Source organism: Somniosus microcephalus, chromosome 4 (assembly GCF_052327205.1).
Source record: "Somniosus microcephalus isolate GS21.2 chromosome 4, FLI_Smic_1.0, whole genome shotgun sequence".
NCBI classification, from domain to species: Eukaryota; Metazoa; Chordata; class Chondrichthyes; order Squaliformes; family Somniosidae; genus Somniosus; species Somniosus microcephalus.
This window is the reverse complement of record NC_140990.1, coordinates 167,193,579-167,212,263: the sequence shown is the minus strand read 5'-3', so window position 1 is coordinate 167,212,263 and position 18,685 is coordinate 167,193,579. Positions and strand designations below refer to the sequence as shown.

General features: G+C 43.1%; 1 protein-coding gene across 1 annotated transcript in view; it reads right to left on the bottom strand.

The window, feature by feature from the left end:
- The window catches only part of spag16 (sperm associated antigen 16), a 1,547,331-nt gene that overhangs the window by 357,535 nt on the left and 1,171,111 nt on the right, over positions 1-18,685 (bottom strand). The window contains exon 14 of the mRNA XM_085985427.1: positions 10,345-10,410. Coding sequence (XP_085841553.1) covers positions 10,345-10,410 — 66 coding nt within the window. The remainder of the gene's footprint in view (positions 1-10,344; positions 10,411-18,685) is intronic.

Sequence of the window (18,685 nt, the reverse complement as noted above, 5' to 3'; positions counted from 1 at the left end):
CCAGAGCTCCCTGGATGACGAAAGAGACAGAGAGTAAGATGAAGCAGAAAAAGGACGCATATGACAGATGTCAGGTTGAGAATACAAGTGAGAACCAGACTGAATGGCCCAGTAATTCCGGTCCCAACGCGTGAGTACTGGACGGGGTACTCACGCGTGGGCCCGTTGGAAGTGCCGGATTTCAGCATGCACAGCGCATGCGCGGGAAACCGGCATTTCCTCCAAGGGGTTCAGAGGTCCAATGCATGTGCGCAGGACTCTGCGCGCACGCGTTGAACTTCCTTCTTTTTAGAAATGTAAAAAGGAGACGTAAGGACTTGATTCTTTAAGGTAAGTGGTCTATTATTTAAAATTATAACATTTTTTCCACAGCTTTATTGTTTTTAAGGACTTTACAGTAAGGTAAGTTTATTTTTAGACCCGATTTCTTAAAAAATTATTTTTTTCAAAAATTTGATTAATTGTTTAAAATAGTTTTTTAAAGTTATTTATAGTTCATTTAATTAGTGGGATGTTTTTAAAAATTTTATTTAAAGTTTAAGTAGTGTTTTGGGCGCCCGTAGTTTTCATGAGTTCTTACTATCAAACTCATGAATGAAGTTTTCCCTCCCCTCATTGGCTGCCCAGTGCTCACCTGATCCCAGCCGGCACATCGCACTAACTACGCCGCTGGATCAGGCAAGCACAGCGCGCCGACAGCTGAACCGGGCCAGTGACAGGAATTCCAAGCAGGCCCAGACTTCAGCTGTCGGCGCGCCGGGTAAGTGCACATCGGGGGCTTGCACGCGCGGCAAGCCCCCGAACCTAATTTCTGGGCCATTATATAAAGTTCAGAGGGGAAGTGAAAAAGAAAAGAAAAGGGGCAAAGAGAGATTATGAGAATAGATTGGCAGCTAACATAAAAAGGAATCCAAAAGTCTTCTATAGGCATATAAATAGTAAAGGGTAGTAAGAGGAGGGGTGGGCCAATTTGGGACCAAAAAGGAGACCTACGCATGGAGGAAGAGGACATGGCTGAGGTACTCAATAAGTACTTTGCATCTGTCTTTACCAAGGAAGAAGATGCTGCCAAAGTCATAGTGAAAGAGGAGGTAGTTGAGATACTGGATGGGATAAAAATTGATAAAGAGGAGGTACTAGAAAGGCTGGTTGTACTTAAAGTAGATAAGTCACCAGGACCGAATGGGATGCATCCTATGATGCTAAGGGAATTTAAGGTGGAAATTGCAGAGGTATTGGCCATAATCTTCCAATTCTCCTTAGATACAGGGGTGGTGCCAGAGGACTGGAAAATTGCAAATGTTACACCCTTGTTCAAAAAGGTGTAAGGATAAGCCCAGCAACTACAGGCCAGTCAGTTTAACCTTGGTAGTGGGGAAGCTTTTAGAAATGATAATCCAGGACAAAATTAACAGTCACTTGGACAAATGTGGATTAATTTAGTAGAGCCAGCACGGATTTGTTAATGGCAAACCGTGTTTAACTAACTTGATTGAGATTTTTGATGAGGTAATAGAGAGGGCTGATGAGGGCAATGCGGTTGATGTGGTGTACATGGACTTCGAAAATGTGCTTGATAAAGTGCCATATAATAGGCTTGCCAGAAAAGTTGAAGCCCATGGAATAAAAGGAACAGTGGTCGCATGGATACGAAACTGGCTAAGTGACAGGAAACAGAGAGCAGTGGTGAACGGTTGTGTTTCGGACTGGAGGAAGGTATACAGTGGAGTTCCCCAGGGGTTGGTTCTAGGACCACTGCTTTTCTTGATATATATTAATGACTTGGACTTGAGTGTACAGGGCACAATTTCAAAATTTGCAGATGGCACAGAACTTGGAAGTGAGGAGGATAGTGATAGACTTCAAGAGGGCATAGACAGGCTGGTGGAATGGGCGGACACGTGGCAGATGAAATTTAACGCAGAAAAGTGCGAAGTGATACATTTTGGGAGGAAGAATGAGGAAAGGCAATACAAGCTAAATGGTACAATCCTAAAGGGGGTGCATAAATAGAGAGACCTGGGGGTATATGTGCACAAATCATTAAAGGTGGCAGGGCAGGTTGAGAAAGCGGTTAAAAAAAGCATACAGGATCCTGGGCTTCATGAATAGGGGTATAGAGTACAAAAGCAAAGAAGTTATGATGAACCTTTATAAAACACTGGTTCGGCCTCAATTGGAGTATTGTGTCCAATTCTCGGCACCGCACTTTAGGAAGGATGTGAAGGCTTTAGAGAGGGTGCAGAAAAGATTACAAGAATGGTTCCAGGGATGAGGGACTTCAGTTACATGGATAGACTGGAGAAGCAGGGGTTGTTCTCCTTAGAGCAGAGAAGGCTGAGAGGAGATTTGATAGAGGTGTTCAAAACCCTGAGGGGTCTAGACAGAGTAGATAGCGAGAAACTGTTCCCATTGGTGGAAGGGTCGAGAACCAGAGGACACAGATTTAAGGTGATTGGCAGGAGAACCAAAGGCGACATGAGGAAAAACTTTTTTACGCAGCGAGTGGCTAGGATCTGGAATGCACTGCCTGAAAGGGTGGTGGAAGCAGACCCAATTGTGGCTTTCAAAAGGGAATTGGATAAGTACTTGAAGGAAAAAAAATTTGCAGGGCTACGGGGAAAGGGCCGGAGTATGGGACTAGCTGAAGTGCTCTTGCAGAGAGCCGGCACGGGCTAGATGGGCCAAATGGCCTCCTTCTGTGCTGTACCCATTCTATGCTACCATGAGGGGATGCAGTAGGTGGTGATCAGCATGTTTCCTTGGCCTTATACTGAATTACATAGAATTTACAGCACAGAAACAGGCCATTCGGCACAACTGGCCTATGATGTCGTTTTTGCTCCACAAGAGCCTCCTCCCACCCCTCTTCCTCTAAACCTATCAACATATCCTACTATTCCTTTCTCCCGCATGTGCTTATCTAGCTTCCCCTCTAAGAAAACTACTGTGACGTATAAATAACTTGGAAGAAAGGAAAAGCAATTGAAAATCTAAAATAATCATGAAAAAGCATGCAGAAGATACATTATTGACATAATCATCACTATTTTTCAATATAATGATTACATAAATCTATTGGAAAAATTAATCCCTAAATAGAAAGCACAATATTGCAAGTATATTTAATAAGAAAATTGAAGAATTTATATTTAATATAGTTGAGGTTGTGTACTTTACAGTGCATAAAAACTGCGCATTTGTTACAGCATTATCCACAGCACATTAATCTTGTTTAGTGCAGTAGTCTCAAGTGTTATTCCTATGTGTGTAAGAGAGAGAGAGGAGCTAAATCAGCACATTGTAAACTGTAAAAATCATAGAATCATAGAATGATACAGCATAGAAGGAGGACATTCGACCCACTGTGCCTGTGTCAGCTCTTTGAAAGAGCTATCCAATTATCTCCACTCCCCTGCCCTCTCCCCATAGCTATAGAAATGTTTCCCCTTCAAGTATTTATCCAATTCCCTTTTGAAAGTTACTAGTGTATCTGCTGCCACCACCATTTCAGGCAGTGCATTCCAGATCATAATAACTTGCTGCATTAAAACATTTCCTTTCATCTCACCTCTGGCTTTAGTGCCAAAAGTATGATATATTAACAGGAAAACATCTGTAATGTATAGAATAGCTCAATGTTAAAATAGCATTTAATGTATTCATTTGATCATATTACTGGATAAATAAATTAAGCCAAAATTTATCCTGAAAAAATATTTTGATTGTCTCTGTTACTTGAGGTATGGTACCCCTTTATAGTATCAGGGTCTCAGCTGCAACCAACCAGATAAAAAGCAAGAAACTGCAAATGCTGGAAACACAGGGCAGATTCAACTGCTATGGAGTGAACAGGTACATAGGATTACATAGAATGTACAGCACAGAAACAGACCATTCGGCCCAACTGATCTGTGCCAGTGTTTATGCTCCAAAGGAGCCTTCTCCCACCCCTCTTCATCTCACCCTATCAGCATATCCTTCTATTCCTTTCTCCCTCATGCACTTATCTAACTTCCCCTTAAAGGCATTTATGCTATTCACCTCAACTACTCCATATTCTCACCAATCTCTGGGTAAAGAATTTTCTCCTGAATTCCCTATTGGATTTATTGGTGACTATCTTATATTTATGGCCCCTAGTTTTGCTCTCCCTCACAAGTAGGAACATCTTCTCTACGTCTACCCTATCAAACCCATTCATAATCTTAAAGACATAGGCCTAGAAATTCAGTATAGCCACGTTTGGGGCACTACAGCCGGGCGGCTGCTAAAGTTTGCGCCCGGTGCAACTTCGCGCCACCTTCGCCGATATTCAGTTGCATCGCCCCAAGAGGTTGCTGCTGCGCTAAAGCAGGCGATGCATGACTATCATTAGGCGCTAAGCCGGCGATCCGGGGCGCTAACACCGAGGACGGGCGCAGTGCAGGTGCGGCGAGTTGCTCAATGAAGGCAGACACGCTGGCGCCGGTCAGCTCTTAAAGGGGAAGGGTCGACTTGTTTGGCTGCCATGCCTTGCACACTGCAGCCCTGAAGCAAGGCCTGACCATTGCTGGTTCATCAGTTCTACGCCCTCAACCATGGGGAAGCCCGCTATTCTTCCAAATCCGATTGCACGCTCTTGCTGCTTGTCCAGGGTCATGGGGAAGGAGATGTACTGACGTCTCCTTCTGAAAAGGGCATTGTTCACCTGGCGGATGCAGCAATGTTCCGCGAACTGGGAGATGTTGGCAATGTCCCCAGTAGCGGATTGGAAGGAGCCAGTGGCATCGAAGTTGAGAGCCACCGTCACCTTCACTGCCACCGACAGAGACGTCCTGCTCCTCAGCTGTGGCTGCAGATCTCTGCGAAGCAGGTGGCAGATCTCAGTGACCACCTCCCTTCTGAATCGCATCCTCCGAACACACTGCTCCTCAGACATGTTCAGATATGAGAACTGCTGGCGGTATACCCTGGGTGGGTAAGGCCTCCTGTGCCGACGCCTGTTGGCCAATCTCCGTCTGGCCATGACTGGCACTCTCTCACGGCGTCTCTGATCCCTTTGAATGCAATGCAGAAAGCCAACGTTTCCACCCATTGCAGCCCCCATTATATGTGGCGACTCAAGGCTATGGCACTGAAAGTGAAATCCAAGTGCAAAGCTCTGGCCTGAAGCCACAAGTACCTGTGCGAGCGCTGAGTCAAAGCAGTAAGCCTTTGTCTCTCTCCAAATATCCGTCTCTCACACAGCGGGATTGGCACAAAATGGCTGCCACTTATACTGCAGGAGGAGTCCCCTTTAAATAGCGCCCCCCGCGCCCCGCAGCGATTGGGAACCGTTCCCCTCTACCAGTCGCTAGGGGCGCCAGCCGCACAATAGGCCGGCGCCACTGAATTTCCGGTTTGGGGCGCACAAAGGGCGTTGCACGGTGAAATGACGTCAGGATCTGCGCGCGCAGCTGAGCGCGCGCAAAGGCTTTGCGCCGCCGCTAAATCTTTACTGAAGTTGAGGAGAGATGCAGATCGCGCTGCGCCCGGCCGCTAGCCGCCTAGCGCCCCACATCTCCTCCTCCTAAGGCGCTAGTGGTTGGCGCAAACAACTGAATTTCTAGGCCATAATCCGGTCACCCCTCAGCCTTTTCTTTTCTAGAGAAAAGAGCCCCAGCCTGTTCAGTCTTTCCCGATAGTTATAACCTCTCAGTTCTGGTATCATCCTTGTAAATCTTTTTTGCACTTTCTCCAGTGCCTCTATATCCTTTTTATAAAATAGGGACCAGGTAAGTTAATGTTTCAGTCCTTAGTTCTGATGAAGGACTGTGTGTCTGAATTGTTAACTTGTCTGGACCCTCCACAGATGCTGACTAACCTGATGTGTGAGCCCAGCGTTTTCTGTTTTTTGTTTCCTGTAGTAATGCTCTCAGCAACTTACACTGACTTAATCCACACAGAGAATCGAGTCACAGGTAGCCAAAATCCTTGTGGGTTAGCAAAGGTATGATCAATTTTTTCACGTCAATATTTACATTAATTTATTTTATCAGCCATTATGGGCTAGATTTTCTCAATGGAGACGAGTTGGAGGCGGGACTGCTGCTTGTTGTGTCAATGTCCCACCTCCATCCTCATCTGAACAACCAGAGGGATTTTCCCCCGATTGACTTTGTTAAGCCCACCCTGCGGGCTCAGCAAGCCAATTAGGGAAGAAGTCACTGACAGAGCACATCAACGTCAGACGTGCTATCTGTCAAGACTTCTTGGAAGAAGAAATGTCAGCGTTTGACAGCTCTGTGAAGCTGTCAAACACTGACATTCTCTGTAGTTTGATGAGTCCTTGTGTTCAGGACTCATCAAACCTTTCAACTTTGTCGATTTCAGATGGCTGTTGGTTTGGAGGATCCAACAGCCAGTCTGTGAAATCAACAACGAGGATGTCGGGTCTCCTGATCCAGAGAGGATGAAGGCTGCAGGAAGAAAACAAGGTAAGTGAACATTTTTTTACACTTATCACTCCACAATTGCACCCATCACTCACCTCTACATCTTACTTCCAGGTGCCTCCAACCGCCGCAGATCTCCTTCACGTCTCCTCCAACCCGGCGGGGTTCTCCGAGGTCGGGAAGCCGTCACCTGTGAAGGTAAAATGGCACTAATCCTTTTTTCTGCCTGTTAACTACCTGTTAACAGGCAGTTAAAAGTATTTAATGCCTTTCCCGCCTCCAGGAGAGGGGACCTGAAGCAGCACATCTTCCCGCCTCCTGGCAAAAGGGCACGGAGGCGGGATGGGGGCGGGTTTGCCATCCGCCCCCACTTTCTGCTACTTTACCAGTAGTCCCGCCTCCATGCTCGCCTTCTCCGGGCTGAGAAAATCCAGCCCTATATGTTAAAATAAAACAAATTGTACATTTATACAAAATCATTCTCAACATCACTTTTTATGGTGTCTTACTATAATGTTAATGTATGGCCATTTGTTGTAGTCAATATAAATTGCAGTGAGAAACAGTAGCATTTGTGGCTGTAAAGTGAATCGGAATGTAACTGCATCTGCTAAAATCAATGCAGCTGCAAATAGAAAGACTTGCATTTATATAGCGTCTTTTACGACCTCAGACCTCCCAAAGCACTTTACAGCCAATGAAATACTTTTGAAATGTAGCCACTGTTGTAATGTAGGTAATGTGGCAGTTAGTTGGCAAAATATTGGTCAGGACACTGGGGGCGGGGGTGGGGGCGGGTACAACCCCTGCTCTTCTTTGAAGTAGCGTCACGGGATCTTTTATGTCTACCTGAGAGGCCTTGGTTTAACATCTCATCTGAAAGACGGCACCTTCCACAGTGCAGCACTACCTCAGAACTACACTGTAGTATCAGCCTAGGTTTAGTGCTCAAGTCATTGGAGTGAGGTTTGAACCTATGACCTTCTGACTCAGAGGTCAGAGTACGACCTCTGAGCCGCAACTGACAAGAGGGGAAGGAGAGCAGAGATAGGTGAAAAAGAGAAAAAAAATGAGATCTACTTAAAGGAAACAGATAGATTAAAAAATACGTTAAACAAAAAAGGCATCATGGCCCTGACCATCTGCAGACCACGATACTGGCAGTTACGCTGGAATTTTACCCACCTGTGCTCTCCAGCTCTGACCCCTCTGCAAGTTTGTTACATAATATGTATTTAGTCCTAAATACAATGGCCCGTATTTTCCAATCGGTGGCTTCCTGCGTGTGGAAGCCTCCGATCTGGAAAGAATCTACGAACTTACCTGAGGGCTTCCAAGGTGCGTATAGTTCCGTTCCTGGGTCTCTCCAACTCGAAATGCGCAGGGCCCAGGTATCCCAGGGGTGCATGTGGTTCGTAAGCATCCCTGGGGTCACGTGGGCCATAGAGAGCCAATAGGAGAAGGGCATCTCCCTTCATACACTTGACAGATAGACCTGTCAAATATATGAAAGGAGATCACCCCAAAAACACTGTAAAACATTAAATAATGTTTTTTTTAATCACATTTTTAAAATGAGTTGAAATTACTTTAAATTAAATATTTTAAACAAAAATTAAATTTTTTGAAAAAAAAATTAAAGATTTTTACGGGGCTAAAAATAAACTTACCTTTTTTTAAACTTTTTTCAACTCTTATGCTTGTAAAAGCAGGCCTTACGCCTGCTTTTACCAGGCGTAAAATTTCTAAGGGTTTTCTGTGAGCGGAGGTTCTCCAGAAAGCGGAACTATCCACCCGCAGAGGCCCTTTTCTGGGGCATGCATCCAATCTGTCAAGAGCATTCTTGACAGATCGGAAATGCCGGTTTTCAGCGCATGCATTTGGCATGCCTGAAATTGGCATTTCCAATGTCCCTATGGATGGGTACACAGCCCGTACACACCCGTAGGGATCGGAATATTAAAAAAAACTAAAAGTTATATCTGATGGTTTTTTTAAAGACAGCCACTGTTGAGTATACCAGACTCTGTAGCTTTGTTTTAAACCACAATAGATTGTTGTTAGGCTACCACACTGAATACCAATTGTTGAGATGCTTTTAAATCACTGTGTGGTTAATGGATGCTAGTAACACTTTCAAGGGAGCGTCTATATTTGTGTGAGGACCATCATTTATTAAATAGAATACTACAGAGAACAAATACCTAAATCAATTATGTGAAACAACAAATATGATAAATCTTAAACATTACGAGCTGCTCATGTAAATGTTCCTGAGGGGCTCTAAGATTCCAAAAGCAATCACACTGTGAAGTATCATTTTTAAGTCCTTACCCTATAGCTGTGAACAACAGGGTACATGAAGTAATGCTTCTCCTGAGTACAAAGGGCAAACTATTCATTGTGCCAAGCAGTTGTGCATGCTAAGTGCTTATTGAAGTAAACAGTTAGTAAGTCGTAGTTACCAAGGAAAATAATTTACCCTTATATCAGAATATCTATTATTTTTTTCAGTGAGAGCTGACAAACTACAAGCGTGACAGATATACATAGAATTACATATGTACAGCACAGAAACAGGCCATTCAGTCATCTCACCCTATCAACATAACCTTCTATTCCTTTCTCCCTCATGTGTTTATCGAGCTTCCTCTTAAATGCCTTTATGCTATTCGCCTCAACCACTTCCTGTGCCAGCGAGTTTCACATTCTAATCACTCTCTGGGTAAAGAAGTTTCTCCTAAATTCTTTATTGGGTTTATTGGTGACTAGCTTATATGTATGGCCGTTCTGATGAAAGATCATCGACCTGAAACAATAACTCTATTTCTCTCTCCACAGATGCTGCCTGCTGATTATTTCCAGCATTTTCTGTTTTTATTTCAGATTTCCAGCATCCGCAGTATTTTGCTTTTATATTTATGGCCCCTAGTTTTGGCACCCCCACAAGTGGAAACATCTGCTCTATCAGGTCACCTCTTAGTCTTCTATTTTGTAGAGAAAAGAGCCCCAGGCTCTGTTCAATCTTTCCTGATAGGTATAACCTCTCAGTTCTGGTATCATCCTTGTAAATCTTTTTGCACCTTCTCCAGCGTATCTAAATCCTTTTTGTAATATGGAGACCAGAACTGTTCACAGTACTCTGTGTGGTCTAACCAAGGTTCTATACAAGTTTAACATAACTTCTCTACTTTTCAATTCTATCCCTCTAGAAATGGATCCCAGTGCTTTTATTGCTTTGTTTATAGCCTTATTTACCTGTGTCACTAATTTAGTGATTTGTGAATCAGTACTCCTAAGTCTCTTTGCTCCTCTACCCCAATTAGACTCTTATTTTCCAAGGAGTATGTGACCTCCTTATTCTTCCTACCAAAATGTACCACCTCACATTCATCTATATTGAAGTTCATTTGCCAATACACATTCATTCTGCAAGTTTATTAATGTCTTCTTGTATTTTGTCGCAATCCTCCTCAATCTTAACTATACCCCCCAATTTACTGTCGTCTGCAAACTTTGAAATTGTACTTCTGATTCCCGAGTCCAAATCATTTATGTAAATGGTGAACAGCAGTGGTCCCAGCACAGATCCTTGTGGAACACCACTTCCCATCTTTTGCCAGTCTGAGTAACCACCTTTAACCCCTACTCTCTGTTTTCTGTTTTGTAGCCAGCTTGCTATTCATTCTGCTACTTGTTCACTGATTCCACATGTTCTGACCGTAGTCACGAGTCTACTATGCGGTACCCCTTTTGAAAATCCTAATATATTACATCTACTGCATTACTCTTGTCTACTCTTCCTGATACTTCTCCAAATAATTCAATAAGGTTGGTCAAGCATGACCTTCCTTTTTGAAATTCGTACTGATGATTTTGATTATATTTTTGGTTTCTATATAAATAGGCACATGCAGGAAGAACTTACCTTCATGTTAAAGGTGGCATCATTGCAGGAATGCAGGTGACCAAAGAAAGTTTGAGCACACAGTCCCTGCGGAAGAAAATGAAAAGACTGTATGAACTCAACTTTTCAATTATTCATTTGTGAGAGAGTTGGGAATGAATAAAGTAACCAAATATATAATTATACTCAAAGTGTGCTGCAGGACAGATTACAGAAAGAGCTATGACGTAGTTAGATTTTAGCATCTTCTAATTCATACCTTCGTAGGATCCCATCATTCAGAAGCCGTCATGCTTGCTTGCACTAAAGAGTGTAATTTGCTGATAAATCTCAAAGGAACCCCTGAATGCAGCATTAGATGCTAAACCCGGTCAGTCTCTCAGAGAGGTATTAATAAAAGCACCTGCGTCAAACTTAATTGAGTTTATGGTCTGACGATGAAATAAATATTTCATGAATAAGGTGAACTTGAAAAGCTCTCAGTATGTTCTGGAGATGAAACAGAATTCTTCAAAGGGCTGCAGAGCATTAAAATATTACCTAATCAAATACAATTCCGGCATTTCGCTTTAGCAACATAAGGGGTGATTACAATCGCCCGAGAGACTTACATAGAATTTACAGCACAGAAACAGGCCATTTGGCCCAACAGGTCCATGCCAGTGTTTATGCTCCACACAAGCCTCCTCCCAACTTACTTTACTCTCTCTGCACTTCGTAATTCCAACATCTGCTTACAGGACAAAACTACACATAAAAAGGTAAGAACAGTTGAGCACTAGAGAGAGACATCCCAACCTGGGATTGCCCATTCCTCTATGAGTAGAGGGCCCTCCAAATTCAGGGGCTGGAGACAATAGAGGGGGTAGGGGAGGATGAGGTCAGAGACCTTGCCCAAACTCATGGATAATATCATCTTTTACTTCTTATTCATTCTCTCCCTCCTCACTCACTCATTCATTCCCTGAAATGCAAACATACACTGCACCAGGGCAGAGTAAAATACAATAGTTTGGCATGTGAGCAGTGTTTGAAGAGGTGTCTTCCTGCTAGCTGTGCTCAGTTGGTAGCAAAAGTGAATCCAGCACTACCCCTGGTGTACACCACTTCCAACCCTTCTCCAGTCTGAGCAAGGACATTGTCAGCCGTTACTACACTTCTAAAGTACTTCATTGGCTGCAAAGCGCTTTGGGACATCCTGATGTTGTGAAAACCGCGATATAAATTCAAATCTTTCTTTACTATTCACTCTTCTTGCAAGACAAGCTGACTCACCACAGGATGGAGATCTCAAGAACCACTGGAGGACTACCAGCAATGCAGGAGCTGACAGCAATGGAGGAGGCAGTCATCGATGTTAGTACATGTGGTTCACTAGGATGATGCTGGGAAAGCAAAGCTATGATGAAACACTTGTGCTATTGCGACTATTTCCATTGGCGCAGAGAGAGAGCTAAGAGGAGTTTGAGATTTTTTAAATTATGAAGCGTTTTTCTAGATTGAATAGGGATATTAAGAGAGAACAGTCAGTGTAGGTTCACCAGGATGTTCTCCTTAGAGCAAAGAAGGTTAAGGGAAGATTTAAGTAAGGTGCTCAAAATTATGAGGAGTTTTGTAGAGTAGATAGCGAGAAACTGTTTCCAGTGACAGGAGGGTCAGTAACCAGAGGACACAGATTTAAGATAATTGGCAAAAGAACCAGAGAGGAGATGAGGAGAATTGTTTTTTACTCCGCGAGTTATGATGATCTGGAATGCACCGCCTGAAAGGGTGGTGGAAGCAGATTCAATAATAACTTTCAAAAGGGAATTGGTTAAATACTTGAAAAGGAGGAATGTGCAGAGCTATGGGGAAAGAGCAGGAGAGTGAAACTAATAGATAGCTCTTTCAAAGAGCCAGTGCAAGCATGATGGGCTGAATGGCCTCCTTCTGTGCTGTATGATTGTATAATGCTATGGATGGGAGCTATAGACAAGAAAAGAGACATCGGGCAGAAAAATTGGTCTTCGTGTGGGAAAGTGGCATGAAGTGGGCAGGTGCCTGGATCGTGTTTCCATCAAACCGACTCGCTGCGGACGCCAATTGTCAATACGGTCAGCAGCAGCCTGCAGTACCGGTGTGGAGCCAGGAGGAGCTCTCCTGCTCCTTCTGGCTCCACATAAAGATTAGTTAAGAAAGAAAATGACTTACCTTTTCGTCGGCGACCTCCAGCAGTCCCTTTAAGGTTAGGCCACAGTTGACCCAGAAAAACTGAACAGAGCATATATGCTGCATGCTCCACCCAATTTCTGCCAAATTTAGCAGCGGAGTCTTAACGCAGGCGATAGGCCCTCGATTAGAATATTTAAGATGACTAATGTCTGTGTCAACAAGGCACCCATGTAGGGTTGCGAAGGGGTGGAAAGCTTCCGGTAAATTTCCGGAAATTTTCCACGGGAAGTTTAGCTTGAGAATTTTGGGAATATTGCCCAACAAAGCACATACTAGCATAATATTTTTTTTTTGTATTTCTTTCATTTTTTTTCACCGGTCCTCTCTTAAAATTACTAACAGGGATGGAATCTTATATTAAGGAATTTCTTAATCAATATATGTTTATCTTCTTACTTGGCTTGTTTTAATAATTACAAGTTTTGTGTGTGACTGTGAACAAATGTGTCCTGATTGGTTGGATGAGTGGATGAGTGATTAGCTCCCTCTATTGGTGATGTAGCATCGTGCGTGCACAGGTCATGCTTCCATCACATGGAGCATCGACCACAGTTCGAGACAGAGACGAATGCCCTTTATTTCTCTGTATAGAACAATGCCACGTTTACCATTGGATGTGTGGAAGCATTTTACCCCACACATTAACGACTGTACATGTGCAAACACTGTACAAAGCCATATGTAAAGAATGCCACAAAGATGCAGCAGCATTTATCCAAATGCAACAACTTCACTCAAAGCTCACAGCAGTCAGCCCAGAGTTCCTCTGCTTCCATTCAAGAAGAAGATGGTTCACATTCAGCATCAGGCTCCTTATCATCAGCAACTCCTCTTATGTTCATTAATAAATAGACATTCTTATTATGAACACAGCTAGCTTTTGCTAGTTACTTTATTGAGCACATGTGGACTAGGTACAGTATCTGTAGAGGCTTCCATCTTGACTGCTGCCTTGTGGGTAGCCTAGTGCCTCATGGGTAATGTAGTCTTAATGTACATACAGCTGGGTAGTGTAGTCTTATACATACAGCTATATACAGCTCTACGGCTCCACCTAGTGTCCACTATAGAATGACATGTTATTGATCATTACATCCCCCTTTCTTTGAGGTTTAACAAAATCAATATCAATCAACTTTCAAGAAAACAATAAAGATAATATCAGTAACACTTTTGTTAGTGCTCTATAAACATAAACATTTTCAAAACAGTCAACACATTTTCAAAGCTTTACATTGTACTCAAAGATTAAGTCTATCAGGCTTTTTTACTTCACGTGTGGATCTTCTCAACACGGGTAAGTCTGATGTATGTTCATGATTGTTCTGGCGGTGAATGACAAGATGCAGTTGCGGCATTGTCATCAATCTGCTCTTGAATAGTCTCTTGTGTTTTTAGGAGGGAACGGCGGTTCCTCCTGAGAATCTGTCCTTCCTCAGTTCTAACAGTGTATGACCTTGGTCCTACTTCCTCAAGAACTGTAGCTTTCCTGTTCCATGCATCTGGATCCTCAATCCTGACAACATCATCCCTTGTCAATGGTTTTAGAGTTTTGGATGACTTGTCATAGAATGATTTCTGTTTCAGCTTTAACAGTTGAAGTCTCTGTCTCAGTTCCTCACTTTGCTGTTCTTTTGCACAGCAGGGTAGCGTGGTGCGCAACTTGCGACCCATTAGTAGTTCAGCAGGTGAAGAACCACAGTCTAAAGGTGAGGCTCGGTAGCTCAGCAGGGCGAGATAAGGATCAGACTTGCTTTCTGTCGCTTTCTTCAGTAGCTGCTTGAGAACTTGAACACCTTTCTCTGCCTTACCATTTGACTGAGCATACAAAGGACTGGATGTGATGTGCTGAAAGTCATAATGTGCTGCAAACTGTTGCCACTCCTTACAGTTGAAGCACGGACCATTGTCGCTAACGGCAATCCTGGGAATTCCATGTCTGGCGAAGATGGATTTCACATGCATTATGACACTGCTTGCTGTGGTGCTTGAGAGCAGCGCCATCTCAAGATAGTTAGAATAGTAGTCGATCACTATTAGATAGTCTTTACCATTTAAATGAAAAAGGTCCATACCAACCTTTTGCCATGGTGCTGTTGGTATGTCAGCTACTATCATTGGTTCCTTTGCTTGTTTGTTTTGGTGTTTCTGACATGTCTCACAATTGCCTATCATGTTCTCAATGTCCTTATTTATGCCAGGCCAATAAACAGTGTCTCTTGCCTTCCTTTTGCATTTTTCAATTCTGAGGTGTCCCTCATGAATCCTTTTGAGCATGTCTTGACGTAGAGCCTGTGGAATGACTATTCTGTTCTGTTTTAGTAATAGTCCACTTGCGACACTCAATTCTGACCTTATGTGAAAATATTTTGGACAGGAACCCTTTGGCCAACCATGATGAATGTTCTCTATTACTGTTTGTAATACTGTATCTTTTACTGTTTCTTCTGCTATTTGCTTTGATTTTGTGTCTGACACGGGCAGCGCAGCAGTGACCATACGCACATGAACATCCACGTCTTCTTCAGTAGAGCTCACATGACTCATTGTGGGTGCTCGGGATAGTGCATCTGCTAACACTATGTATTTGCCTGGTGTGTAGATCAGTTCAAAGTCATATCTTTGCAGCTTCATCATGAGTCGTTGAATCCTTGGAGACATCTCATTCAGGTTTTTTTTTATGATGGCAACCAGTGGGCTGTGGTCTGTCTCAACTGTGAAGGTGGGAAGTCCACATATGTAGCCATGAAACTTTTCTAGTCCAACTACCAAGCCTAGACATTCCTTTTCAATCTGGGCGTATCGACACTCAGTATCAGTCATAGACCTGGAGGCATAGGCAACAGGCTTCCAATCTTCATCCTCTGCTTGTAGCAAGACTGCACCTAAGCCATCTTTTGATGCATCCGTTGACACTTTGATTCTTTTTGTTGGGTCAAAGAAGGTGAGCACAGGTGTGGTTGTCAGCACTGTTTTGAGGTTCATCCACTCTTGTTCATGTCTTTCTGTCCATGCGAACTCATTTGTTTTATATAGCAGGTCTCGCAGACAGGCTGTCTTGGCTGACAAGTTAGGAATGAACTTTCCAATGAAGCTTATCATCCCCATGATGCGTAGCACTCCTTTTTTGTCAGTGGGTCGGGGCATTTTGAGTATGGCGTTTACTTTTTCCATATCTGGCTCTATTCCTTTACCAGATAGATTATCTCCTAGGAAAGTGACTTCCTGGATGCCAAACTGACACTTGGCTTTGTTGAGCTTCAGTCCATTCCGGCGTATGCTCTGTAGCACTTTAGTCAGTCTCTCATTGTGTTCTTTCAGTGTGGAGCCCCAGATGATGATGTCATCAACATAGACCCGAACTCCTTCCAGACCTTCAATTATGTGTTCCATCACTCTATGAAATATTTCAGATGCAGATATTATCCCGAAAGGCATTCTGAGGAAACAATACCTGCCAAATGGTGTGTTGAAGGTACAGTATTTGGTGCTCTCTTCATCCAGTTTTAGTTGCCAAAATCCTTGTGAGGCATCGAGCTTTGTAAAGTATCTGGCACCTGACATTTCACTGGTGATTTCTTCTCGCTTGGGAATCTGGTAGTGTTCACGTTTTATGTTTGCATTTAAGTCCTTTGGATCCATGCATATTCTTAGATCATTGTTCTTTTTCTTTACACATACCATGGAGTTAACCCAGTCTGTTGGCTCTTCGACTTTCCTGATGACTCCTAGTGTGGTCATTCTGTCCAGTTCATTCTTGAGCCGGTCACGCAGGGGTGCTGGAACTCTTCGTGGAGCATGTACCACTGGCTGAGCATCCTCCTTTAGCTGGATCTTGTAAGTGAATGGTAGAACTCCAAATCCTTTGAACACATCCTGGAAATTATTCACTACAGAATCCACCGAGTCATCTGGTCTGCTTATGGCACAGTTTATACGGTAGACTCTCTTGACCAGTTCTAAGTCCTCACAAGCTTTGTCACCCAGTAGTGAATCAAGTCTTTCAGCCACAACAGAAAACATGAGATGATGCACTTTGTCTTTGACTGTCACTTTGAGTCTGCATACACCTAAGCTATCTATTTTCTGTCCATTATAGTCCTTCAGTAGTACTGACTTTTTCTGTATTTTGGGCTTTTCTTTCATATTGTTAATGTCACTCATTCTGATTAAGTTTGCTTTTGCCCCAGTGTCTAGTTTCAAGGTAACTAATGCTCCATTTACCTGCAGTGGGATCATCCATTTGTCCTCTTTTACTGCATTAACTTTATGTTCAGCATTGTCCATTTCTGAGGGCTGCACATTTTCTGTATCCTTTTTGATATTGTCACATGACACCATTCGTACAAAAAATGTCTCACTTAAATCAGTGTCCTCAATTACATTAACTCGTTGCCCTTTCTTAGTTTTTACTTTTGAAAAGCATTGTTTGGCAAAGTGATTCTTTCCATTACACTTTGTGCACATTTTTCCAAACGCTGGGCATTGTCTTAACTGGTGTTTGTAACCATAGCATTTACAATTAAAAATGTCATCCTCCGATTGCTTTTCATTTCTGTTCTGCCCACGTTTCTTCCCCTTGTAGGACACAGCACCGACAGCAGCATTATCACTCATTACAGTCGCATCAGTATTGATTTCACTGAAAGTCTTCGTGTGCTTTCGAGCTGGCTCACTGGCTTGGCATATTTTCACTGCATTTTCCAAATTTAGTTCGGTTTCTCTCAACAGACGTTCCCTGACTTTTTTATCATGAATACCAAACACAATCTGGTCACGAATCATGGATGATTTCAGCTCAGAGAAATTACATGTCTGTGCTTTCAGTTTCAGATCAGTTATAAAGCTATCAAAAGTCTCATTTTGCTGCTGTGTCCGAGAACAGAAGATGTACCTCTCATAGGTTTCATTCTGTTTGGGAGAACAATGTGTATCAAATTTCTTTAGCACATCGTCTAATTTTCCTCTGTTCTCCTCTGGATTAAATACAAATGTATTAAATACCTCTATCGCCTGTGGGCCTGCAACCGTAAGCAGCAACGCTATCTTCCTTGCGTCTGCCTTTGTACCGAATCCGATGGCTGCAATGTAGAGTTCGAATTGTTGTTTAAAAGTCTGCCAATTGTAGTCGATTTTTCCTGTGAGTTTCAAACGCTCTGGTGGCTTCAAATTCTCCATGTCGCTTTTCACAATTTTCAGCAGATCTTCACCACCCTGGTACCATCTTATGTTCATTAATAAATAGACATTCTTATTATGAACACAGCTAGCTTTTGCTAGTTACTTTATTGAGCACATGTGGACTAGGTACAGTACCTGTAGAGGCTTCCATCTTGACTGCTGCCTTGTGGGTAGCCTAGTGCCTCATGGGTAATGTAGTCTTAATGTACATACAGCTGGGTAGTGTAGTCTTATACATACAGCTATATACAGCTCTACGGCTCCACCTAGTGTCCACTATAGAATGACATGTTATTGATCATTATAACTCCTGGCCCACTTGGAAGGTTCTTTGATACAATGGATAACCATATCCAGAAGAATGCAGATGAGTGCCTTGCTTGAGCTGTATATGTGACAGGCTCACCCCTCATGCTCACAGCCAATGTGGACTGGAAGAGATTTTTCAATGTTATTCGCCCTGCACACTGTCCTCCCACCAGACATGCTTTGTCTACTTATTTGCTGGAGGCTGAGTATAACAGAGTCCAAGGAAAGCTCAAAGAAACGATAGAGATGGCAGACTGTGTTGCAGTTATCTCAGATGGGTGGTCAAATGTACGAGGGGAGGGCATCATAAACTACATCATCTCCACTCCTCTCCCAGTGTTCTTCAAGAGCACAGACATGAAGGGCAACAGACACACAGGCACATACATTGCTGATGAGCTGAAAGCGGTCATCAACGATCTTGGATCACAAAAGGCCTTTGCAGTAGTTACTGACAATGCTGCGAATATGAAGGCTGCTTGGGCTCAAGTGGAGGAGGCCTACCCTCATATTACGTCTATTGGGTGCGCAGCTCATGGGCTCAACCTGCTCCTCAAGGACATCATGGGTTTGAGAACCATGGAAACACTGTACAAGAGAGCCAAGCAAGTTGTTAAGTATGTCAGGAGAAAACAGGTAGTTGCAGCAACCTACAACTCCA